The 26,712-nt window shown below is 40.1% G+C and overlaps 1 protein-coding gene across 12 annotated transcripts in view; it reads right to left on the bottom strand.

The window, feature by feature from the left end:
• MAPKAP1 (MAPK associated protein 1) overlaps window positions 1-26,712 on the bottom strand; it is a 202,410-nt gene that overhangs the window by 83,759 nt on the left and 91,939 nt on the right. For all 12 annotated transcript variants that reach the window (XM_081150443.1, XM_081150440.1, XM_081150446.1 and 9 more), the window contains 2 exons: window positions 17,601-17,773; window positions 8,086-8,262 (listed from right to left, as the gene is read on the bottom strand). In XM_081150443.1, coding sequence (XP_081006569.1) covers window positions 8,086-8,262; window positions 17,601-17,773 — 350 coding nt within the window. The remainder of the gene's footprint in view (window positions 1-8,085; window positions 8,263-17,600; window positions 17,774-26,712) is intronic.

Here is a 26,712-nt window from a genome sequence, read left to right as displayed (position 1 = left end):
TCATGCCTGAGCCCTGGCCATTCTTTACCTCAGAAGCTGGACCCCATCCCAGAACAATCTTTAAAAGTTTATTTTACTGATCAAAGCAAAATAAGAAATAGCTCTTTTTTAAAAACTATATTTAGGGAATGATGCAGTAAGTGATACTTTGGCAAGAGGACTGAAATGTAAAGTGCCTTGTGCATTTATAAACTTGGGGGTATTTGCTCTGGCGCCAGGCCAGTGTGTGTTTGGAACGAATGCCAATCATCCGCGCTCAGACTCGCTTCCTCTGCTCTCTCCTCAGAAGCCAGTGTGCGCTCCATCTGTGACAATATGTTGGGCGATGGATGAGTAGGGCCTAAAAGGGAACACAAGTTCTCGGGTACTCACACACTGCACTGGGCTAGATCTCCCGAACTTCCATCCACCTGGGTTCCACCTGAACTAGTTTCGATTTGAGTCTGCTTATAAATCGCTTACATTCTCTCCTAATCTGCTGCTGGCTGATAGCATTACTTCAAACCAATGTGTTTATCTTTTTCAGCATAGGCAGACTAAAAGCTCAAAAGGCAGCCTTATGTTTGAACTAACTTCCATAAATTAAAAGTGTCCTTTTAAAAGATTTTTGAACAGAGGAAAATCCCTAGTCTGTATTTTTCTGTCATTTTACCAAAACGTAGCTGGGTGACAAGGTTAAAGCAAGCCGAGGAAATCCCTGGCACTTATCATCCACAGGCATTACTGATAAATTGCGTGGTGGAGGAATAAAGGATTACCTTCTGTATTTTTTCATTACGCTTTTCTTTTGTTACAGAATACATAAATCCATTGTGGCACAATGTAATATGTATCACCACGCTACACCTGCGGACCTTCCGAGCGCTGCCATGTCTGTGCAGTCAGGGATGATAAGTGAGCCACCCGTGAATGTTAACGATAGTGATCACTCTGCGGTAACTCGGCTCTCCATCTTCCTCACAGCCCCGCGCCGGAGCCAGGGCGGCCAGGTTCACGAGGCGGGTGTGAACAGGGCGGGAAGGGGCCCGCGCGGCCCGCGAGGCGCTCTTCTCGGGGGCTCCATTTCGGTAAAAACGCGCACGTTCGGGGAGAACGAGGCCGCGACCCACACTCTGCGCACTCAGCGGACCCAATGAAAGTTTCCTCGGGTTGGTCTCGCCCTCCGCGCACCTCTCTCCCTCCAGGAGGCCAACTTTGGATCTTGCTCCAAGACTACAGCACGCAAGGGGGTAAAATGTTTCTAGAACACAAGAGTCCAGAACGTAAGTGGTTCTCAGAATCCATCTAGGTGCAACTGTTAAGTTCTGCTCCCATTTAATAAATGGGTATGGAGACTTGCTACCACAATTTTCAGCTTGACTTCCAAACACTGCGTTTTATGCCTCATTTCTTCACATCCACGATTTTTTATGGGCTTTCTAAAAAGTCTATTGAAATACATCTTTTAAGGCTGCTTTTATTTAATGCTGACCACTGGGTCTGAGGTCAAGAAGACCATGATCTTGGGGGAAAGGCTAGTGGTAGGGGGTAGGGTGCTAGTCCTGCCTCCCTTCCTCCTGGCGCTGCATTCCAGTCTCTGAGTTGTGACCTGTGCTGGCCGTGACTAGCCCTCAGATGGACAGGTGGATTACAAACTCAGAGTCTTTGACTCAGAAACTGTACCTCCTCCTGCTCCTCTTGTGGGCAGACGGTTTGTTTTCTGCCAGTGCAGGACCCTAGGGCACTGCACCCTAGAGAGAAGCAGCTGCCCTGCCACAGCCGCTTGGGCTGCCTGCACTGGGTCTAGGATAAAGCACCACTTTAGGGAGCTGACTAAACGCTGCCAGGAGTGCTTCAGTCAATTCAAAGTTAGGTCCTGTCAAGTCTCGTAACCACTGAAAAACATATGGGCATTTTAAAAAGAGATTTCTCACTTGAGGAATTCAGCTCTGTCCCAGTGCAAAGCCACTCAGTTACCAGCGAGAAGTGTTTATACCAGCATTAACCTAACACAACATGCATTTCTCTACCAAGTACTAAACTAGAAGTGATGGGGCACAGAGGGAAAGCAGGTCTTTATCTAAAAAGCCTAGATTCTGTTTATAGGGAGAGAGCTGGAATCAGAACCCAAGTTGGAAGGCAACATATTGGAGAGGAAAACACATGGGCTGGGAGTTAAATACCCTTTGGTTCAAATCCTGGTTCCAAGGCTAGCCGAAATGGTGCCTTAACACGTGGAAACCTCAGCTGCACCCATGAAACGGGGAGGGCATTTCCCAACAGAACTGTCAGGAGGAGAAACAGTCAATGAACGCCAAGCACCTGGCACTAAGGCTGGCAAAAAGTAAAAGGAGTTTATAAGTGTTGATCTCTTATGTCACCACTCCAAGAGAAGAGGCCCTCCTCCTCCCCTGTCCCCTGACCCCTCAACAGAGACTGCTTATTTGGGAGAATGGATATGAACCCTCAAAGCTTTTTTTTAAAAAGTTGATTTTAGAGAGAGAGAAAGGGAGAGGGAGAGAGAAACATCAATTAGCTGCCTCTCACACGTGCCCCAACCATGGATCGAACCCACAACCTGAGTATGTGCCCTGACTGGGAATTAAACCTGAGACCTTTTGGTGTATGAGACGATGCTCCAACCAACTGAGCCACACCAGCCAGGGCAACCCTCACAGCTTTTAATTGGCAACACAGGGCCATTAAAACGTGCAATTTGCTGGGCATGGTGGCAGTATTCAGGGGCACTGTCAGCAAGCAATCTCTCTCTGGCCCAGGCATCAAAACCCCCTTGAAGCTCAAAGGAGAGCACTCTGGGCTCCACAGTCAAGGTTTCCCCTTTTGAGGGAGGAAACAAGAGAAGCAGGTATATTCCACCTCAGCTTAACTCATTGGCTTTGGATGGGGATGATGGAAGTCAAAAATCATGGTGGTATTGCAGAGAACTTCAATGGGACTAACAGCTTTTTTATCTGAAAAGTACACGGTATTATCATTCAACAGTTATAACAATAGCAGCAGCTACTATCTGTCGAACACTTACTATGTGTCAGGTGCTATATTTAGCTTTAAAAATCTATATTAACTAATTCAACACTAAAATAGGTACTGTTATTATATCCACTTTATAGAAACTAAGGCTGGAGGCATTAGGAAATTTACCTGTGGTCACACATCTGTTAAAGACTCGATTTTGGATTCAGAAATCAACAATATGGTTTCCAACCCAAGTAGCACAGTCCAGTGGGAGAGAGGAAGGAGCAAACCAAGAATTCTAGTTCTGTGTGATAAGCACAAAGACGGAGGCCAGCTCAGAGTGCTGCTGACACACAGGGGCACTTAACCCAGCCAGGCAGAGGTAAGGAGGTCAGAGAAGCTTCTTAGAGGAGATGTCTCAAAACACAGTTGTCATTTAGGTCTACACCATGCTTAGAAACATGGTGTTTACACCAGAAGAAATTGAAGTAAGCTCTACAGCAGAGCCTGCTTTGAAGTCCCAGCTTTCCTTCCTTGGGTAAATGATATAATCTCTCTAATGTTCAGTTTCCTCATCTACAAAATAGAATAATTCTTAGATTGTAAGACTAGTGTGAGGGCTAAATACTTCTAAAGTAGCTAACATGGTACCTGTATATAACAAATGCTTAACAAGCAAGTTAATACAGTGGCTATGGGCTCTTCTTCACGTGTACAAAGACGTGATATATAATAAGTCAATGGCAGAGGTCAACATTTACTGAGCATGTACTTTGTTCATTTAATCTTCCCAGAAAAGGTAGGTACTATTACCAATCCCATTTTATAATGGAGGGAATTAAGGTTTGGAAAGGTTAGGACACTTGCCTGGAGTTACACAGCTAGTAAGTGGAGGAGTCAGGACTTGGACCCAGGTCAGTCAGACTCTTTAAACCTCGCTATAGCCCAGAAGGGAGTACTGGGGACTCGGGAAGAAGAGACTACCAGAGAGCATATCCTTGAGATCAGAGCCACTGACCAATCTAGGGAAAAGTTCAACTTCCTGTAACAAATTCAGTTTGATTATAAATGTTCCAATTCTGGACTAACCATATGACTTATAAGGTCCCTTTTTAAAAGCCCTTGGAGAATGTCATGGTTTTATGAGCCAGTGTCAGTTTGTGGAAGTGGGAAAAGGCTACCAAGAGTGGCACTCGATTCTCCAGTCCTGACCACTTCATAATAGTGATGGAGACACACTCCTCTAGTTCCCAACCTATTCTGGTCCCAATTCCATGCCTGTTCATTTTCCAGCACTTCAAGGTAGAAAATGAAACTATATGAGCAAGAGAAAGCCTGGCAATAACCGTACCATGCCTGCTTTAAAGCCAGCCGGTCGGGTATTACTTTATCCATAAAGAGAGTTTACACTAGTGCGAATGCCACATTCTGTTTCCCCTTGCACCGACACATTTTTTTCCAAGATCAAAGCGTATTGTATGAGTATGTGACGTTTGACATTGGATGAAGTACTCTTTTTCAAAACAGACATTTTCCAAAAACATAACTCGCTAGACTAATGGGCAGTGAGAAGCCAAAATGACTGCCCTCCGCCTTCTCCTTGTGTGTCTTTGCCAGAGTCCTTGGGACTTGCCAAATCCGGTCATGCCTGCTTAGCCTGCTCGACTGATTGTGCCAGAAAAGAAAATAAGACACAGATGTATTTGAGCTCTTTGAGATGCCAGTAAGAGAGACAGCTAATGGCTTCATTTGGACCCTCCCCTTCCAGCTGGGCACAGGTGGGGGATAATGAGGTCCCTCTCCCTAATCAAACCCAATTATTTACTGCTCTATGTAACCACAACGACGTTCACATTCAGTTCAGCATATAAAACACACTGTGGGCTACTTCCAACCACTGCCGCTGGGTATTTATAACAAACTCAAGTGGCTAACAGTTTGCCTTGGCAGGAGTTTAAGTGTGCAAAGTTTTGCAAACTGTTTCTGTTCAAATATGTCCTGCTGAAATGGGGTCCCAGGCGGGGTTCCATAACTGTCAGGTCAGTGAACTGCATAACATCTGAGAACGTATTTGCCATGCAGTGCAGACAGGATCTGGAAATCAAACGCTTCGTTCTATCACAACCTTCTGAGAAGCATCACAGTTTTTTCAACAGCAAGACTGACATTGTATTAATAAACATTACAAGTCACTACCCTGACATGTACATAGCAGCAGCTGACAGACTCCAACATAAGCTGAGGGGAGAACAGAGGAAATCAAAATGAGACATAGTAACCAAACATGGCCAAAGGGGGTGGATCATGAAACAAATCACATTAATGTCAGAAATTTGAGTCCTAAACTTTTAAGATATATAGCAACAAAAGCAACAATCTGGTATAACTTCTGGATACCAAAGTAAGTTGATGGCTATCTGAAATGTGTGCTTTTATTGGAGGAACAAAGTGAATCCTGGCACATTTTCAGCAGACAGGCATTCCAATGAGCAAAACATATACATTTAGCTTGTCTGACCTTTACATTCTTAGAAGTATGTAATTAATGCTTTCCGTCTTTATTACTTGCTCCAATATTTCTGCCCCTTTAAAGAGACAAAGAAAAATCTTTTCTTTTCTCTAGACAGTAGCTGTTGCCAAAAAGGGAATCAAGTCAGATTTACAAATACAAAATTAAACAGGCTGCATATGTTCCATTTCCATCTACGAGGACAATCTGGACAATGAAAATGTTTGCTAATACAACAGAATAAAAAGAAACAACACACAGTTGGTCCTCTATGATGCAAGCAAATTTAGGAAAATGTATAGCCATATTGTCAGACCCGGTTACAAAGAATACAGGCATCTTTTTTCTTTTATTCTTCATGCTATTTTAGCACTGTCCCTTACCAAACCAGATGACCTTGCGTAAGTAACTACCTGTCTGTGAACTGCAGCTCATACGATGCTCCTTGATTTATGATGGGGTTACGTTCCTATAAACCCCTCGTAAACATCATAATTATGTAAACATCATAATTAAAAAATGCATTTAAATGTTTAATTTTTTAATTTATTGATGAGACAGACATCGATTTGTTGTTCCACTTATTTTTAAAATATATTTTTATTTATTTCAGAGAGAAGAAGGGAGAGGGAGGGAGAGAGAGAGAGAAACATCAATGATGAGAGAGAGTCACTGATCGGCTGCCTCTTGCACAGCCCCCGACTGGGGATCGAGCCTGCAACCTGGGCATGTGCCCTGACCCCGAGTTGAACCGCAATCTCCTGGATCCTAGGCCAATGCACAACTGCTAAGCCACGCCGGCCAGGCTGTTCCATTTGTTTATGCATTCATTGGTTGACTCTTATATGTGCCCTGACTGGAGATAGAACGCACAACCTTGGTTTAGCGGGACGATGCTCTAACCAACTGAGTTACTCAGCCAGGGCCGAAAATGCATTTAATGCCACCTAATCTACCAAACATCAGAGCTTAGCTTAGACTACCTTAAACGTGCTCAGAACGCAAAATCCAAAAAAAGCAGGTAACACAATATGATGTATATCTCTCACACTGATGTTTCTCTCTCTTTCTCTCTCTCTCTCCCTCCCTCCCTCTCTCTGAAATCAATAAAGATATATATATATTAAAAAAAAAAAAAAAAAAAATATATATATATATATATATATATATATATATATATATAGCACAATATATATATGCTAAAACTGAAATGCTGTATGTATAAACATGGAAATGATTATACAAAAATGAAAGTAGCTGCATTAGGATGAAGGAATCATCAGGTAGATTTTAAATTACTTTAAATATTCTTTAAAGTTGTTTCAGTGCCTCTGAAAAGTAAAAAGAAGGAACATGTTTGCTGTTATATATACTAAACATGAATTCATAGTAGAAATAAAATGGCAATTATAAAAGCTTGAAGAGTCACACCCAGCTCACCCACAGGTACTCAGGTATCCATTTTCTGGTCAAAGGTAAAAACACCCAAAATACTCATATATCATAGCTAGCATAATCCTATTTTTAGTAAAAATCTGAAACAAAGGCAATATGTTTTAAGGAGACAGGTAGAAAAGTCCTCTAAAGCAATCTTTTAAAGAGTGAATTTGCTGGTTACTAACAGCAGGGGGTGCCAAAGGGATCGCTATTGTTCCCAGGAGATGGCCAGACGAGGGAATGTAGCCACCTTGGTTAGAAAAGCTTAAGCTGTGCTGAGAAAACACTGCCAGTTTTCTCCTAAAAAGGGGGACCTGTGGGTGAAACTCAAGTGCTCTGTAGACTTGAATGGATAAAAATTACATTGTTTTCACTAACTTCCAATATTTAGCATTCCCTTGAATTATAGTCAACAAATCACAGTGGTAGTAGCAGTACTAGTGACTCGTCATGAACAGAAACCATAGATATAGTGATAGCACATTCCAGTTGGTGCAGATGTCTCCAATATCACTTACACTCAATCACACCTTTGAAACCAAATTTCAGGAGTTACTGTCAGACCTGACACTGGATCTTGTTATTCAATGTATTAATAAAGCCATGCATATTACTCTATCACAAATTTAATAGTCTGATAACTTTAAATATAACAAATCCTTTTGTAGTCCTGTGAATTTTATTTTCTGCATTTACAAACACTTTTCCGAGAAGGGCTTTTATATGCTTTATGCCAAAGGCACAGGCAAGGTTAGGAACCTCTGTCGGTCTAAAGGCAGGCAACCAAAAGGAAAAATCAAATTGGATCTGAACAGAGTTGGAGAGAAAAAGAAGTATGTTAAGTCACAAAAGAGAAGTGGCCGTGATGTACATTTAGTTTGGATTCTTGGAAGAGAATTTTTGCTTCACAGACTCCAAAGTGCCCCAATATGTCTAGAGGCCTGGTTCATGGATAGGACATTCAGAGATGGACCTAATACAATTTGCTACACAAAGCAGTCTGTATTTAATGTAGGTGCAGAGGCATAAAATAGAATGTGAATGTTGTCCCCCACATCTCTCTGGAAGTAATCATTACATGTGGACTCTCCAAATAAATATTCATTTAATGAACAAAATCAAATTCAAAATTACAACGAAGGTAGAAATGAGATACTGAGATAAGTAACAGAGGCAATACTCACATTCGAACAAAGAGTGACTCTTTGGATGTCAGACCAGGAGATGAATACTTTTCAACCAGGGCCAAAGTACTGAAGCCAAACTTATGAATGGGCTCGTTGGAATCCAGTGGGGGGAAATCTGTGTCAACCTCCCCGTCATCCTCAGCAATATGCAGGCAGTAGGCACTGACATTGTCGCTGAAAGGAAAACCAAAAAGGTGAGTGACTTACTAAGGTGAGAAAGGAACTCAGGGAACAGAGGCTCTGATGTATAGCAAGCAAACTTGGGACACTGCTGTTCCTTACCCCAAAGCCTGCAGATACAGTCAGATCCCCAAAATTCTACTTCATTTGATAAGGAGAAAATACAAGGCAGTGCAAAGGGGGGGGGGCAATGTGAAACAAGAGCCTTTATACTTGCCTATTCTTCCAACAAATATTTACTGAGCACCTGTTGTAAATAAGACACATAACCCCTTAGATCAATAATGAGATTTAGTAACAGTCCTCAAGGTAGATTACAATTAGCAGGGGGGAAAAGTAAGCACTATATTAGCTATAATATAAATGAAATAAAATAAATATCATAAAAAAGATACGTAAAACTATAAAGGAGAAAAAATATTCAGGGGAAGTCAGTGGACTTAGATTTATGGTCAGGATTAAGAAAATATCTGCTCTAGGTCAGTAGAAATACTCAGGGTAACAAAGACAATCAATACAGTTCTCCTTTCTCTGAAGAAAATCAGCCTCACTTGGCAGGATCTGATTCCAGAAACCAAGGATACTTAAGAGAGTAAAGCAAATGAGCTGATTTATCCTGATCAACTGCTTATGGACTCTTCTCACTTCCCTAAAAGGCCCCATAAGAATGCCCAGGCTGCAGCCTCGACCAGTTTACAGCAACATGCACCTCTTTCTTCTTTGGGGAAGTAAAAAGTCAGTTTGCTGGAAAAGGGTAGGAAACTATCATCAGAAAGACAATTTAAAACTGAAATCAACTCAAAATACTTTAGATACCCTGCTCCAAAGCTGAATTGTGAGACTGCAAATCTGCTAGTATTCAGAAGCATGAATGAACCTGATATTTTGCAAGGTGGTGGGATTCTAAATTCTGCAGCTTAAATTTGGAGTTTTAATTATATGATTGATGCTTAAATTAATTAATTGCAAAGTGTATGCTAATTGTTTAATTGGTTGCTTGATCTATATAGATCATTTTTTGAATTAAATGAGTTGATTTACAAAGTTTATTGATTGGATGTGACAATGAATTATTTCACTGACTACCTGATTTGCAATTTTCCCAATTAATTCACAAATCTTTTGCTGCAATTCTGCTTACTGAGAGAGAGCCTACTTCAGGTGATCTATACTCAGTCTGTCACGATTAAGAGATATTTATTATATAAAACAGGTAATAAGGACAGATTAAAATTAATGGGAACTGTAAATCTGCTAAATGGATGGATAACAAGAAAGTAATCTGGCCATGTTTGTCACTATAAATTTCATGTATTTGCAATGCTGTTAAGAAATTTAAAATTCATCTCTGAATGGTATGGGAAACTTATAGATCTTTGCAAGACGTTACTAACTTAAACACAAAACACTTGTAGAAGAAGAAGAAAGCTGTTTAGATGAAGAAAATGTCATGGTATAGTACCTAAGAGCTTTGTGTGCACAAAGACTTGAGTTCAACCCTAGCTCCATCACACATGGGCTATGTGATTTCAGAGAATAAGCTTCACTTTGAGTTTTCAATTTCTACTTCTATAAAAAGGGAAGGGTATAATCACCTAACTCAGGGGTGGTTGCGAAGATTAGGTGAGATAATATATAGTGCTGAGCATAGAACAGAGGTAAAAATAAATGGTATGGTAACTATAATAAAGTCAGATGGAAAATAACTTTGACAGTTATGTCAATCCTTAAAGATAAATTGTGGATGCATAATAGAGCCAGAAAGCAACAATGAAACTGAGTGACATATTCTATGTGCACACATCTGTAGCAGGAGTTAACGTGTCCACCGTGCCCCAGCCTTGGGGCCGCTGAGTCTCCAAGGTATTCTGACCAGGGCAGACACTGATGAAGCAAGCAATGGACAGCACAGATTATTTACTGCCATGTAAATCATCCTGAGGAATGTCTGTGACTCCCCAGCATCGCAGAGGTTTCAAGGCCAAATAATAAGCCTATTGATCAAAGCGGAAAGCCAACATTGGTATCAGAAGAATTCTGCTTTGATTGTCATGGGATGCCCCCAAATCCCCTTAAAACAAACTCGACAAATGTCACAGGCTAAGATCTGAGAGCCCAAAGACTCACTGCCAAGTGCTGTGCTTCTCCCCAGTCCTAACACAAAGTGTGAAATCGTTTACTCATCCAAAAACCATTGGCATAGTGCCTCCCCAGTGCTGCTGCCTCCTGAGCACTGGGAACACAGCAAGGAAAAGAATGAATGATTCATTCTGTACTATACCAAATAAGGGAAGTCTTTTCTGGGCCATCAGTAAACTTTAGCAGCAAACAGTGCTCCAACCCCTAAAACCTCTTAACTGAATGCCTAAGAAAGAAATGACTAAAGTTCTGTGCATGGACATATTAGTTCCTTTATACCTTTATACAGGAATGATTAATAAAAGAAGCTACTGTGGTATTTTGACTTCTAAAACTGCTTCAAGACTCCAAGTTAGTACTAGTACAATAACCATTAGTATCATTAGCTACATTCATTGAGAGCTATGTGCCAGACACTGTGCAAATGGTTTAGACACATAAGCTCACTGATTCTTTGTATCAGCTTAGTCATGTTATTATGCCTATTTTACAAATTAGAAAACCGAAGCTCAATGAGGTTAAGCAGTTTGCTCAAGATTAAACAGCATGTAAGTGACAGAGCTGAGATTCAAACCCAGGTAAGCAAGAACCCTCACTCTTGACCCCCACCTATCTCTCTGCCAAAGCCATGGTGTGTTCCTATGGAAATGCTACATACTCTGAAAAGGAGGAAACCACGACACATTATAGAAAGTTAGAACCTTAGAGAGATTTATTCCAACCTCCTTGCTTTTACAGATGGGAAATAGATGCCTAGAAAAGAGGAACAACATGCCCACGATCACCCAGTTAAATGGCAAAGCCAGTTCTAAAGAACTTAGGTCTCCTTGCTTCTGTTCCATTACTCTTTGATCAAATCAGAAACTGGTGGGATTTTGAAGTGGGGAGAGAAAAAAGGGGCAGCTGTAGTCCCTGACTCAGGAATTCCCCAAATATAGACATCTGGAACTTATAAAACAGTGAAAACAGGGGCGCCTCCTATGACATAGTTTGGTGGAATGAAGAGAGGCTTTGCAGTCAGATCTGGTTTTAATGCTAACTCAACCATTAACCAGCAGTGTGACCAAATCTCTCTGAGCTCCGTTTTCTCATCTAGAAAAAGCTTGCACTGAATCCTCTGTGGTATCACAGAACTTGGTTGGTATTTCCACATATAACCCTATCACATGCTCCTTTCCTTAGCTATGCACCTATGTTCTCCTAAAGAGCAGGATTCTATTTTCTCACATCCTCACTGAAGAGTATGGCTGGCACTTAGAAGGCACTTAACAAATATTTGTTGAATGAATGAATATATGAATGTGTAGACTGAATCATTGTACCCATAAAAACACACACAAATAAAGGGTATTGTTATTTTTTATCCTCACATGAGGATATATATTTTTAAAATTGATCTGAGAGAGAAAGGAAGAAAGAGAGAGAGAAACGTCGATGTGAGATAGAAACATCGATCGGTTGCCTCCTGTACCTGCCCCACCTGGAAATTGAACCCACAACCTAGGTATGTGCCCTGCCCAGAAATCAAACCTGCAACCTTTTGGTGTATGGGAAAACACTCCAACCAACCAAGCCACACCAGCCAGGGCAAAGGATATTATTAATGATGTGTGTTTTAATGACAAGAGGAAGAGTAATAAAAGCTTTTCTTTCTTTCTCTTGCTTATCACACTGATACTGTTAACCAAATGGGGCTTTCTAAGCAATGCACATGTATCAGGGACTGAAATTCAAGACAAGAGGAGAAGGCTCAGTAAGGAGTAAGAATGAAAGAGGCATTTTTACAGTTCATCAAGATGTGAGTACTGGCATGTCACTTTTTTTATGGAGGAAAAACCACTGAAATTATTACAACTATGTAGAATGTTCAATTATATACACATAAAAAGACTAACAGGAAAGGGAGGGAAGGAAAATCTCAAATGGCTCTAATGTCCCTGGTGCCATCACCTAGAGAAGAGACTCATTTCTGTGTATAGCATGGTAGTTAAGAGCACAGGAAATGGAGTCAGACCTGGGTTCAAATCCTGACTCTGCCACTTGCTAAACATATGCTCTTGACCAGTTACTTAACTTCTTGAGCCTCAGTTTCTCTACTGTCACTACCTATGACTTATAAAGCTGTTTTAAGGAATAAAATAATACACTTAAAGTTCCCACATGGAGCATGACACATAGTGGGCAGCCCAGTGTGTTCATATTTATCAATTTATTACCTAGTAGCGTGGTGACTCTGGCATGTGGGAAATACTGATAATGGCAATCTTTCTGTCCAGCTCAATAAACAAAGTATTTGCAATAACTCCCTCCAAACCTTCATCTGTCACTTAAATAAATATATGACCAAGTTGTGAACACATAACTCAGTGATTTTTAATGAATAAGTCTGTGTACAGTCAGAAATTTATCCTAGCAGACACCTACAGAAAGGCCTCCTGGGCACAGCAAGGGTGGAGAATTTCAGTCCAGACCGTTGAATGCTCCTATGTTCTCTTATTTGTTCCACAATTACTTGCTGAGCACTTGCTAGGTATTAACATAAGCACTGTGTTACGGACTGGGGATACAAGCAAATAAAACAGATATGGTCCAGGCTCTAAACTTTATCTATCCTACTGCTCACAGACTTTTTCACTTGGATCCATCTCTCAAATAATCTCAGCCTTCCTTACATTCAAAATCAAACTCTTTATTCACCCCATTCTGAACTTGTTTTTTCTCTAGGACACCCCATTTCAGCACCACCATTCACAGTTTTTCAATGTCCAGTCTGAGGCCTTTATCTCTTTTCATTCATTCATGCTGGGGGCTTCTATTAATATCTCTATGTGGATGACTCCTAAATTCACATTTCTAGCTCACATCTCTCTTCTCTAAACTCCAAGCATGCAATAAACATGACTATGATACAGCAAAGCCATCTCAACTTAATAGGCAGAAGCCAAACTCTGGCTGCCCATCTTCCTCACCTTCACACACCCCAAAACAAACAAAATCCGGTCTTCCAATGCTCCCTATCTCAGTGAAGGGCACAACATATAAAGTTGTGCAAATCAGAAATCTTTGATACCTCTCCTCTCCCACACTTCGCATATCTAATTCGTTCCTAAGTCATGTGAATTTTTACTTCTTAAATATTTCCAGAATCTGTCCATTTCTCTCAATCTCTGCTGTGGCTCCTGCCCACCTCTCAGTCTTATTCCACTCCATTTTCTCCCCCATTCTTTGTGCTCTGCCCACACTGGCTTCTTTAGTTCCCTGACCATGACACGCCTCCTCCTGCCACAGCATCACTGCCATGTGGTTCCATCTGCCAGCATACCCCCAAATGCCTCTGGTATCACTTTCTTGGGGAATTTCTCCCTGACTCAACTCCCAGGCTAGATTCTCATAAACAGCATTCCTTTCCTTCAGGGAGATTAGCTCAGTTTTTAAGCAAACATTTTTGGTTCAATTATTTGAATTTTCTGCCCATTTCCCTCACTAGACTGTGGAATTTGTGATAGAGAGCCCACATCTGGTTCCACTCACCACTGTATACTCAGCAAAGTGCCTGGTATATAGCAAACACTCAATAAATATTTATTGTGTACGAATGATAAGTGAAATAAGCCAGTTCAAAGTGCTAATACATTTGATCATTTCTTCTCCCCCCCCACGAAACTATACATTTTTTGTGGGGGATAATCACATTTCTCTGTTGTCCATTTTATCCTCAATACCTAGAACCTGGAACTCTGTAAATATGTGCTGAATGAAGGAATGACTGAGGAGTTAAGCCTTGAGGTTAAGCAGGATATCACGAAAATAGTGAGAAAGACATTTCTGACTAAGGGAACAGCAAAAGCAGGCATGGTATGGGGGTCAAGAAGCGGCCAGTTAAAGAGTGTGATGCGTAGGATGCGTGGGAGCATAGCTGGAGGTCGGAATGGGGTTAGGCTGTAGTATTTAAGTAGATGGTTCTCAATGATGACCCTAAGAAATATAAATTAGAAGGAAAAACCTAGAAATGGGAGAAGAGTAGACAGAGGTGGGCAGGCAGGCAGGCAGGCAGGCAAAAAGGGGGGGGGAGGGTAATAAACAATTCTAATTGCAAAGTCAGAAAACATGTAAGGTCAAACATTCCTATTTACTTTCACCGCAAAGCATGATGACTTGAGTCATCAGGAAAAGGCTAAGCTGTGCTGCTGTTGCTGAACTATTATTGGTTTTGATTGTACAGTAGCTGGTTATAGTATTTAGCAGCAACAGAAGTGAACATTTACTGAGCACTTGCATGTATTTTCTTATTTTATTTCATAACTGCCCTATTAGGAAGTTTCTGTTTTCACTTTACACAAGAAAAATGGAGTACATGGGGCTGGAGTGATTCATCCAAAATCACCCTGATGGGCATTAACTCCAGAATTCAAGTCCAGACTATGACTTGGGATCCCATACTCAACACTATGTAATATGCTGATTAAGAAGGCAGAGGAAATGTTAACACATTTTAGAAGGCTTCTATGAAAAACTATTAAAATTAAGAAAGTTTGATGCTGAATGCAATAAACCCTCAACCACCTACAAAACCACCAAGTTTCCCAAGGGCTCTAGATAGCTGAGGTTACATTAGAATGAAGCGGATCTGTAGTGAACCCCACTGAATGGTTACACCATGTCTTTGTATATCTTAGAGCTACACTTTCTAACATGTGGCCACTGAGCACTTGAAATGTGGCTAGCCTGAATGGAGATGTGCTATAAACAGCAAATAAACACGAGGTGTCAAGCATATGAAAAGATGCTCAAGATCATCTCATTAGGGAACTGCAAATGAGAACAACAACGAGATACCACTGCACACCTACTAGAATAGCTAAAACCCAAAACATTTACAAAACTAACTGCTGGTGAGGATGTGAAGCAGGAACTCGCGTGCGCTGCTGATGGGAATGCCAAATGGTGTACTACTTGGGAAGACAGTTTGGCAATTTCTCAGAAAGCTAAACATAGGCTCATCATACAATCCAGCAATTGTGCTCCTAGGTATTGGTAAAGTGAATGGGAAACTTGTATCTACACAAAAACCTGCACATGGACATTTATAGCAGCTTTATTAACAGTTCCAACAAACTGGAAGCAATCAAGCTGTCCTTCAAAAGGTGGATGGAAAAATGAACTGTGGTACATCCATGCAATGGAATATTATTCAGCAATATAAACAAAAGAGCTATGAAGCCATGAAAAGACACGAAGGAACCTTAAATGCATATTGCTTAGTGAAAGAAGCCAGTTTGAAAAGGCTACAAATGGTATGATTCTACTAGCTGACACTCTGGAAAATGCAAAACTATAGGAACAGTAAAAAGGTGAGGGGAGCTGGATAAAGAGATGGAGCATTATTAGGTCAGTGAAGCCATTCTACAGGACACAGTCTTTAGAACTGTACAATACAAAGAGTGTACTCTTAATGCAAATGACTGACTAGTAATAAATGTATCAATATCAATATTGGTTCACTGATTGTACCAAATGCACCACACTAATATATATAAAATGTTAATGAAAAGGAAAAACAACAGGCAGGCAGGAGAGGCGGAGGAACGCTATACTTCCTGTGCAATTTTTCTGTAAACATAAAACTACTGTAAAAAACGAAGTCTATTAACAATGTTTTAAAATCTTATAGGTAACCAGTCTCAAAATTACAAACAAACTGAAATTAAAAAGAAAAAAAAGCATAAAAAACAAAGCTTAAAACAAGCTGACTGACATGAAACCAACATATCATTGGCTACAATAAATGCTAGTAATAAACTTCCCTATGAAAAGACGCTGACTTAGACTGGGTCAAAAAACGAACAAACAAAAAACCTCACAAAATTATTCATCATACCTAAACCAAAAAGGCAAAGGTAAAAGGCTGAACAAAGATACATTAGACTAGACTAGTGCAGAGAAGGGGGTGCTAATAGTACTGCAATAAAGAAAGTTCCCTGGGCAAGTTCCTTTGTCTCTCTCAGCTTCAGTTCCTGCACTAAGCAATGTTTCACGATTCACTTAGACAACATATACAAAGTCACTAGCACTGTGACTCCCTTTCCTGTTTTTCTGTTCCTACTTCATGCTGAAAAGGGACAACCACAGCTTAGTCTTGAGCAGAACTGCTACTTCAACCCTTTTCTGAGCCTAGGTGGTATCTTGGTTAAAAAGGCCTTCAATTGCCACAGGAGCAATAAAAATTATCTTTATATCCAAAATTAATTCAGGCAAAGTGAAGGGCTATGTCAATAAGAACTTGAAAGAACAATTTTAAATGCAAATATAGTAATGTAGCTAAAGGGGAAAAAACAACAATGATAACTGACAGCAAACTAGACCATTCTAACCCTAAAAACATGAGAAGAGAAAGTCTGAATGAGAATGCATTTCCAAAATGACAACATCCACTACATTTGTTGATTCCCAAACCACTGCTGGGATGAGCACATAAAACTAGAAGAGGATGCCTGTCAGGTAAGAAATTTAAGTAGGTGAGAAGCAATGCAGCAAAGCCCTTTCAAGTTCAAGTTATGATGTACAACAACAGAGACTCTACTTTGAAGCACTACATTATAATTGTTTAATGAGGAATAGAGTGGAGTGATTGAGAGAAAAATTGAGCCACTGACTGGCAACAAAGAAAACTAATTCAAACCAAAGGAAATAATGCAAAAACCTTAGCATCAAACAGACCAGGAATCAAATCCTGACTCTGCCATCTCCCAGTGGTGTAACCTGCATCAAGTAACAATTCTCCTCTGCAGAATGAGATCATAATGGTCACCTCACAGGGAGCTGGGAGAATTCACTGAGAAATCAGGTAGGAAATGCCCAGCATGGTGCCCAACTCACAATAGGTGCTCAATAAACATTAGTTCCCTCCCACTAACTCCCATGCCACTTTTATCAGCAAGAGTTAAGGAGGGGTTTGAAACTGCTAAAATGCATTTCCTTGTATCTGGATTCACAAACTGATCTGTTTATTTACAAGCAGATTCTCTGAGATAAGCCTGAGACACACAGGCTCAAGATCTGGTGAGCAACCTGACCTGCATTAGTGTGGACGTCTGGTTCCCAGGCCAATGCCTAGAAAAACTGGGCCCGAAATGCAGTATGGGTGGCCAGGAGACAGCCAGAAACTAGAGCAGCCAAAAAAGAGGAAGCATTACTTGAGTTTCGGCTCCCGTCCTTCGCTTGTGTACTGCCAACAGATGAGCCCGATCAGGTCCTGCACCCTGGCGCTGGCCATTGTCACCACGGTCATTGGCAGCAGTCTGTCCTGGCTTGAGTGTAGTGGGAGGTAGACATCGATCTTCTTGGTGGCTGTTGTGCCTACATGACCCTGTGGACAGAGCACATGCATGAGGGTGAAGCACGTGGTCATACAGGCCCTATGGGCCACAACTACCACTCTCCAGGGCCTGTGTGCAGCATAGCCATTTCTCATCCTTTTTGCACAGACCTGCTTATGAGCCTGGAAAGGTCCCAAAGTGGAAACACTGTCTAGTGTTAAGGTTTTTTTCCTTTAATTTTCACTTTCTAACGGTCTAATGACCCAACTCTGCCAGCAGCAAGGTAAATGAGCGCTACAACTAAAACAAAAAAACTTGCATGGTGAGCAGACCCACTGTTTGGCGGCAGGAGACCTGCTTTGCTACTTACTCAGTGTGACCTTGGAAAAGTCACCATAAGTATGGGAAGGCCTGGGGGCAGAGGGGATCATGGGGGAAAAGAGGGACACCTGTAATACTTTCAACAATAAAGAGAAATTAAAAAACCAGAAAAGTCACCATTAGATCTTGGCATCAGCTGCCCTCCCTGAAAACGGCGGTCTCGCTCCTTGAGACCCTGGGGAACGCTGCATGGGAAGCTGCCACACTCCCTGAAGAAGATTTAGGCCGGTAGCACTGGAACCATGGGCTGGCTTCTCAGAGACGATGGGGGCTAATTCTATTATGTAGTACATCTGTTTACTTCAGACATCTGCACTGAAGTTCAAGGGTCTCTGGTCTTACACTTTTGCCCTAACCATCATAAACACTGCCAATCCCTCCCATGCACCTACCCCTCCTCCCTCCAGAAACTTTCACTCCCCTCTGGGACTCTAACACTAATCAGCAAACTTCCATAAATTATGACTTCTTTTTAAAAAACATTCCCTCCAGCCCTGGCCAGTGTGGCTCCGTAGGTGGAAGGCTAGGTGATACGACACCTCCTCAGAGAAGCCTTCACTTGATAATCCTACAGAAAGAAGCCCGTCCACAGTTATTCTCACATTTATCCTGTTCATTTTCTTCACAGCATTTAATAATTTGATATTACGTATTTATTGATGTACATCCTTAACGCATCCTTCCCCACTAGCCTCTGAGCTCCATGAGGGCAGCTATAATAATGTCTGCTCTATACACAATGGCCAGCACTGTGCCTGATACACAGAAGATTCTCCAAAAAAAAAAAAAATCTGTTGAACTACAAAATGAATGCATAAATGACTTAGATGACTACCAGATACAAGGTAGGAACTCAACAAATGTTAGTTTCTTCCATCCAGCCCTCTTTCCTCTCCTCTATGGATCTGTTTCCTAGTGGTGGATGGAGATGGAGGGACTTGAGCAATCAAATGGTTCCATCTTTAACACTGTAATTTTATCATTCTAAGGCAAGGGGAAAAAAGATCAAAACTACAGTAAGGAAATACATAAAATCAGTTTAAAAACATTTTTAGAGAAATTCCACATCTTTTATAAGCCAGCATCCAATATTAGATCCATTGATGTTTTTTACTGAGTCTTGTCTCTATGTTATAAAGCAAATAATAAAAAAGTATTCTCTTATGCAATGTTCTCACTCCTCTCTCTCATATGTACACACACACATGCACACACTCACACCCATGCATGTTTTTCAGCCTGGAAATAATCATCCCAATGACTAGCAAAGACGTGTCTAAACAGCAAGTGTTTGACCTTGTCAGGCAGTCAAAGAGTTAAAATGACACCAAGGGCAGGCTTCCTAGAGCGCCCACCCCTCCAACCTCCCCTTCAGACCCAGCCCAGCGTCCGGTCCTCCCTCCTCCTCCTGCACTAGAGCTGAGGGACCGTGGGAGTCACAGGATCTCAAAACAGGAAGAGTCAATGAGATTACAAATGTGAATGTACTTCACAAACTGTAAAGAGCTTTAGAAATGCAGAGCAGTTGGCTAGAAAGGGCCTAGGTTTTAAAATCAGACCCATTTCTATTACTCAAGCCTATTACATGGTCACATGAGACTAAAGATGGATGCTATAGGAGCCCTAATAATAATAGTTATTATTATAACAAGAACTTGCATTTATTTATAGCTAACTCTTAAATAAACTCTGCTAAATGCCTGCCTAAATTGTCTCCTTTAATTCTCACAATCACTATAAGGGGTAGGGTTCTATCATTACCCTCATATTATAGATGAGAAAAGTAGGGTTTGCAAGGCTACAGTCAACTATTAAACTCAAGATCCCATAACCAAGGCAGAAGAGGCAGAATTCAAACCTGATCTGCTTGACTCCAAAGCCCCTACTTTCCACATCAATGCCTTCTTTCCCTAAAGTTATTCAAAATGAAATACATTCCCATTTTCAAGGGTTTGGAAATCATCTCCTCCCTCTGTTCACAATGAACCAGAAGTTCTGCCTAAAGCAGTCTCCTGTAGAAGGAGCTAGCTCTGAGGAGCTGGCCAAGAACTGTTAGGGGACTGAGACTCCAGAGAACGTAGCGATTTTAAGTTGACTAAAGGCACTATTGTTAAGGAATGATATTCCTATGAACCCTTTATTCTCTTTATTTCACAGTGAAATAGCAAGTGTGGGGGAAACTATGAGAATAAATGAGGTAGATGCTTATTAAATGAATAAAGCACTTTATCTTTTTAGTCTTCTAATTCCATCTTGAGGCACTGGTGACGGGAACAAGTACCTTGCACAAACATTAAAATTATGTATTTTTTAATAAGAAGCCTCTTCTGAAAAAACTCAAGGTGGTGGCAGCTAGCTCTAATAGTCCCTGTGCTGCAACATTTAGAGGGAGCCATCTAAAACATAAAACAATCCATCACATAATAGAAAGTAATTAATTTATTTAAAAAGAATATGGTGACCAAAGGATTACAAGTACCCACCACACACCAAGGCAAGCCACATTCCAGAGGCCTGATGCCTTATCATCAGAAAGCAGCTCGTGGAAAACAAAGATCATTTCGTGGTTTCACTGATGGCAATGCATGTTCCACAACATGGCACTAGGGGAGTGAAGGTATAACTAGAGCACATGAGGTCAACACAGAGGCAGGGAAAACCGGGTTCGTGCCATCTTTCTCAGTGACTCATGCATTCAACTAACACTCACTGAAACACCATGCTGGGCTCTGAAGACTAAGTCAAGTGAGACACAATGGAGACACTCACCAAATTCACCATCTGTTGAAGGTCTGTATTGCATAATGTGATAAAAAGCTTCAAGAGGGGAAGGCTGTTGTGTGAGCTCAGAAGCAACTCAGACCAATGGGGGTTGGCAAAGGCTTCTGTCCTAGATTTTAAAACTTGCCCTTCCATCCAGTAGAACCATTAACCCAAGGAAAAGATGCTTACTGTACTTAAATACCTACTATACCAATACACAAAAAGTGAACAGAGTTCTTCTGAGACATGGGATTATGAGTGATTTTAATTTTCTGCTTTATATTTTTCTGCATTTTATATAATGAGCATGTGTTATTTTCATAATTAGAGACAAAAGAACTACCACGGGAGGCTTAAGAGTGTTAGGTAAGAGAAAGAGATGATCAATTTTGAAAATGCAGCAAGATTTATTAGGAACACACTATGTGCCAGGTGCTGTGACAAGCTGTTGAAAAAAATAAGTTTTAAAATGTAACTCAGACACCTTCCCATGGCAGGTTAAACGATTTTTATCAAAGAAAAATAAAAAGTAATAAACCCACAAAGGGCTGACAAATTTGGATTTGAACAACTCTCTCCAGGAGTAGCCCCTAATCAGGGAATGCCCCGAATTCAGGTTTTAGAACAAAAAACAAAAGTATTCCCTGTAGCAAAACTATTCCTCAACACAAATGCAATTCATGAAGACCAGCTATGACTCCAGAGTTCATGTCACATGGCCTGCCCATGACTTGATGGCTCTGCAAATGCAGCTAAATCTCAGACTCAACATGTCCAAGACCTGCTTTCTTCCTCAGCTCATCTCTCATTCAATATCCCATCTCAGTGAAGGCTTCCACCACCTACTCCACACTCAACCTCGGAAACTTAACTCCTGTCTCATTTACCTCTGAATGCCTTTGAAAACATCCTCAAATCTTTCTCTTCACTGCCACTGTCTTAGTTCAAGCGACATCATCTCTGAAACCATTGCAGCAGTCTCCCCGTTTCTAAAAATCCCTCCTCTGTTCAAATGCCTTACTGCTATCAATATGATTTTTCTCAAATCACTGATCATACCATATCAGTCACCAGCTCCGAAACATATAATGGCTGCCCTCCCCAGGGTTAGCATTTCAATTCCTTAGCATGACAGTTAATACCCTTCACAATCTGGTCCCAAAAATCATTGCTAAAGTAAACTGAGCAGTAGTTAAGAGCACAAGATTTGGGGTCAGCCAGATCCAGGTTTGAATCCAGACGCTGCCATTTTTTTAGCTACCAGACTTTAGATGTTGGGCATCTAACTACACTTCTCAGAACATCCATTTCCTTACTTGGAAAGTAATGTACATATCAATAGAATGAGTGATCAATATTCTTTTAACACATGATTTTAAACACCTGCATTAATATTATAGCATGTAGAGATACAATCAACTTATTCCCCAGCTGTTAATTATGTACGCTGTTCCTAGTATTTTACTATTATGAATAATATTCTCAAAAACATTCTTACATAAATGTTTGTGCACATTTTCCTAGGAGTCGGCTATTGGGTCAAAGAGTATGAATGCTTTATGGCTTGTGATATATACTATAATAGTTTAATCTTTTGAAAAGTAACTTTATACCAATCATGATAGATCGTCCAATTAATAATTAGGTCATAATCCCTGGCTGGGTGGCTTGGTTGGTTGGAGCGCTGTCCCACACACCAAAAGGCTGTGGGTTCAATTCCCAGTTAAGGTGCATATGGGAGGCAATCGATCCATGTTTCTCTCTCACTTCGATGTTTCTCTCTCTCTTTCCCTTTCTTTCTCTCTCTGCCCCCCCCTCCCTTCCTTTCTCTCTAAAGACAGTGAAAACATATCTTTGGGTGAGGGCTAAAAATAAATAAATAAATAAATAAATAAATAGCTCATAAAATGTAAAAACCTTAAAAACTTAAATAAACTTCTAATATATAATGTGAATAGGTACAGAACAAATATATAGAATTTTAACATGATGAATTAAAGCATTATATCTATACTAGATTTTTTCCTATTTGATCCCATTAATTAAAAAAATATGCATTTTGCTGCTTAACATAAAGTTAATTTCAAAATTATGCACCTGATAGTTTCCAAAATAGGGGCAGTAGGAAGAACAAGAGATGGTATCAGTTAAACATAATCTTGAATTAAAAAACATCCATATCAAGTGAGGTAGCTAACTTAAGTTTTAAGGACAAAAGGTCAGTGAGCAGTGCTACTTAACATCAAGGTTTGTCAGTAATAAATTGAGTATCAGATCTCAAAACTGTTACTAAGTGTTCAATTTCTCTGTCAAGGGGAAGAAACAGAGAAAGGAGACACAGCTTGGCTTCTGCAATTAAAGAGACAAAAAGCAGGCAACATTATTTCATTAGTCACAACTGCACAAGCAGATCATTATATGTAATTTTAATGCAGAAATAAATAAATCAGTGTATCCAGACAATGTAATGATGCAAATTGATAAAAGGGTTATTTATAGCCTTCAGAAGTTAAAACTCTCTTAAAGGAATGGCTGCAGTTCCGTTCTGCCAGTACCTTCCTCCCCCAACTCTCTCAAAAAGGGCCTGTATTCTACCAATGGCCTAGTCTTTAATAACATGGGAATTAGACTTGGTACAGGTGCCTCAAATTATCATTACTCTGATGATAAATAAGGGACTTCATTTGGTTAGAGTGATTTCAAACAAAACCTGGCACAAATTTGGTCTAAGCCAGGTTTAACAGACTACGGAAAAATAAAGAGGGTCTACGTGAGGTGGAAAATAAAACCTAAACACCAGACTGCAGCATTTTGCCCTCAATAAGTGCTAGCTTTATGGGCTTGGAGAAAAATCTCCCTTTTTACATTCAAATTGGTAGCACTAAACTTATGAATAGGTTTTGAATAAAATTCTATGACGGATACATTCAGAGCTAGGGACTTGGCTTTGTAGTGCTATCTTAACCCTCAATAAATCTGGAATGCTTAAAGGCTATTAAATTAACATTTTCCTGATCTGGCACCTGTAGTCAAGTTAATTTGTCAAAAACATTTCTACAGTTTGTCACTGGACACAGTATTTTCTGACAAGTTAAGTTTAAAATAAAATTGACAAAATCTCATTAATTTCCTCTGAATCACCAACCTTGGTTCCATTAAGCTTTTATTATTAAGAACGTCAACTGTCACTCTTTCTTTAACAAGGTCAAATTCTGATCTGGGCACTTCCAGGATCCTTATTACATTAACAGGAGCCAGTGAGGTAGTGCAGTGTGGCGGTTAAAAGAATGTTATGGGATCAGAAAAACCTGAGTTCAGTTCTCAGCAGTGCCACTTACTGTGTCTTCTAGGACAATTTTATTTAAGCTCTGAGTCACTATTTCCAACAGAAATAGTGGATTATAAAAGTACCTCCTCATGGAGTTCTTTAATGATCCAATGAGATTATGTATGTAAAGCACTTTCATCACTAGTCCACAGTAAAGATTCAAGAAATGTTGGGTGTTTAACAGGTTTCCTTTTCTTCTTGTTTATTTACATTCATAGACTTAAAACCCCCACTTTATTGTCATTCATAGACTGAAAACTACAAGGGATGTTAAGGGTCATCCCTTTAAAACATTTTCCCTAATGGGTGTCCTACAAACCTCTCCTGAATCTCACTGATGAGGGCCCTGTCACCTTCTCAAGCAGACCCTTTGCTTCCATCTTTGGTCGAAGAGTTCTGATGGCTTATACACGTTTCTTTCCATCGTTCATACACTCTCTGGGCAGATGTTACCCACTGACCTTAGTTTTAGCCCTCAGAAAATTGGAGCTAACCCACCTCCAATTCCACTTCACACAAAATAAACTGTTACTAAGCACCACTGAACGAGCCGGACCATAATCCTTTCCAAGTATTATGCAGCACAGAAAACATCCTTTCCATTAGTCTTTCTTACACTAGTGATTTTTTTTTTAAAGGGGGAATTTAAAAAAAAAAAATCTTTATTGATTCCAGAGAGAGGAAAGGAGAGGGGGAGAGAGAGATAGAAACATCAATGATGAGAGTCATTGATCAGCTGCCTCCTGCACGCCCCCAACTGGGGACTGAGCCTGCAACTCGGGCATGTGCCCTGACTGGGAATCGAACCCCAACTTCCTGGATCCTAAGCTAATGCTCGACCGCTGAGCCACACCCGGCCAGGCTACACTAGTGATTTTCACAATTTTTCTTTCTAGAACATCTATGGTAAATGTAAATCTACAGTCCTGGACCCAGAACTTTTCTCTATTTAAAATAAACCCTCCACATTTTGATACTCTGACAGTCTTCTTCCACTTTGGAAAAAAATAAAATGCCTAGAGCTACTGGTCTGAAACAACCTAATTGTTATCAAATGAAATTTGAGTAATAGCCTCAAATAATTTGTTTGTTACACGATATCATCTGAAAAAAACCAGTAATCATTCATGTTCATATACAAGGAAGAAATCTTACAAAAGGCGGGGAGGAGCGAAGCTGAGGGAAAAGAAACGAAAGCCTGTATCAGGAATAACAACCGTGTTCTCAGAGTCTTCAATTCAGAAAGTGGTTCCTGACACCGTCCATTTTCACCATCATGGGTTATATTTGCTACATACCTCTTTACGGAGTCTACAGAACTGGTATGGACCCTGATCCTGCCAGCCTTTTGCTGTGTAACCTGGGGAAAGCCCATAACTTCTCTGAAAGTCAATTTCCTCAGCCATAAACAGAGATGAGACCATCACCTCAAAAGAATGACAGGGCATTTAAAGTAAAAATAAAGCACTTTAAAATGCTCTGTAAACTGCAAACTGCTATACAAATGTCAATTATTTCTTATTATTGTTACTTAAGCTGTGGCTCAGGCCAGGCAGATCTTTGGGCAAACTGTCCCTTCAAACAAACATGAAGGTGAGAAGCTGAGGCAATAGGGAAAGGCCTCTACCTCAGTCATTAAGAGAGAAGAGCCATAGCACTCTCTTCTCATCTAGCCTCAGGACAGTTACAGCAAGTACCAGGAGGTGCTTTCACATAAGTACAATCCAGCCATCTTTAAGCATAATAGATGCAAAGTGTCCGTTTTGAATTTTCATAGCCATTGTGGGATTCTTTAGATCATTAATGTTACACAGCACTTTGCATTTAATTATACAAACAATGACTTCTATAATGATGATAATATCAGGGAAAGGTAATTTGCATGAACTAAGTCCCATCACCTAGGGTAACTATAGGGACTTCTTCATTGTTAAATCATTTATATAATAAAATCAATATGCTTTAAAAGTAAAAATAGGTTTTTTAAAACCATAAAGAAGAATTACATGTTTTAAACTCTATCAATTATCATAATATAATGAGTCTTTTTAAGATTTAATATCAACTTTTAAAATTAAAACTCAATGGAGACTGTATACTTGGCTCCATTACTAGATGATGTATGTCTAGAAAAGGTTACAGTACAGCCATTATCGCCCTCCTAAATTATATGGAAAATTTGGTATAACCCTCCAACTACCCCAAGGACAATTTAATTCCAGAGATAGTGAAGTATTTTGAGAATATAAAATTGTATAAATATTGAAGGAAATAATTCAGGTGCACATATCATATTCATTTCTTTCAGGGTTTCAACTGATTAAATATTGCACCAATTTTTAATATTAATATACAACTTTAAAATGTTTTCTATGTCCTTGATTTTGAAGTTTTTAAAAACCCACAAATTTCTATACAGTAGTAGGTTCATGACTGTTTTATCACTTTAAGAGTCAATGTTCCTTAATGATATAATTCAAAAATTTTACTGAATCATTATTTAGTAAGTCATAAGAG

This window comes from Miniopterus schreibersii (assembly GCF_964146895.1).
Source record: "Miniopterus schreibersii genome assembly, chromosome: 11".
Classification (NCBI taxonomy): Eukaryota; Metazoa; Chordata; class Mammalia; order Chiroptera; family Miniopteridae; genus Miniopterus; species Miniopterus schreibersii.
Note: the sequence above shows the minus strand (reverse complement) of the source record. Positions and strands in the feature narration are given on the sequence as shown.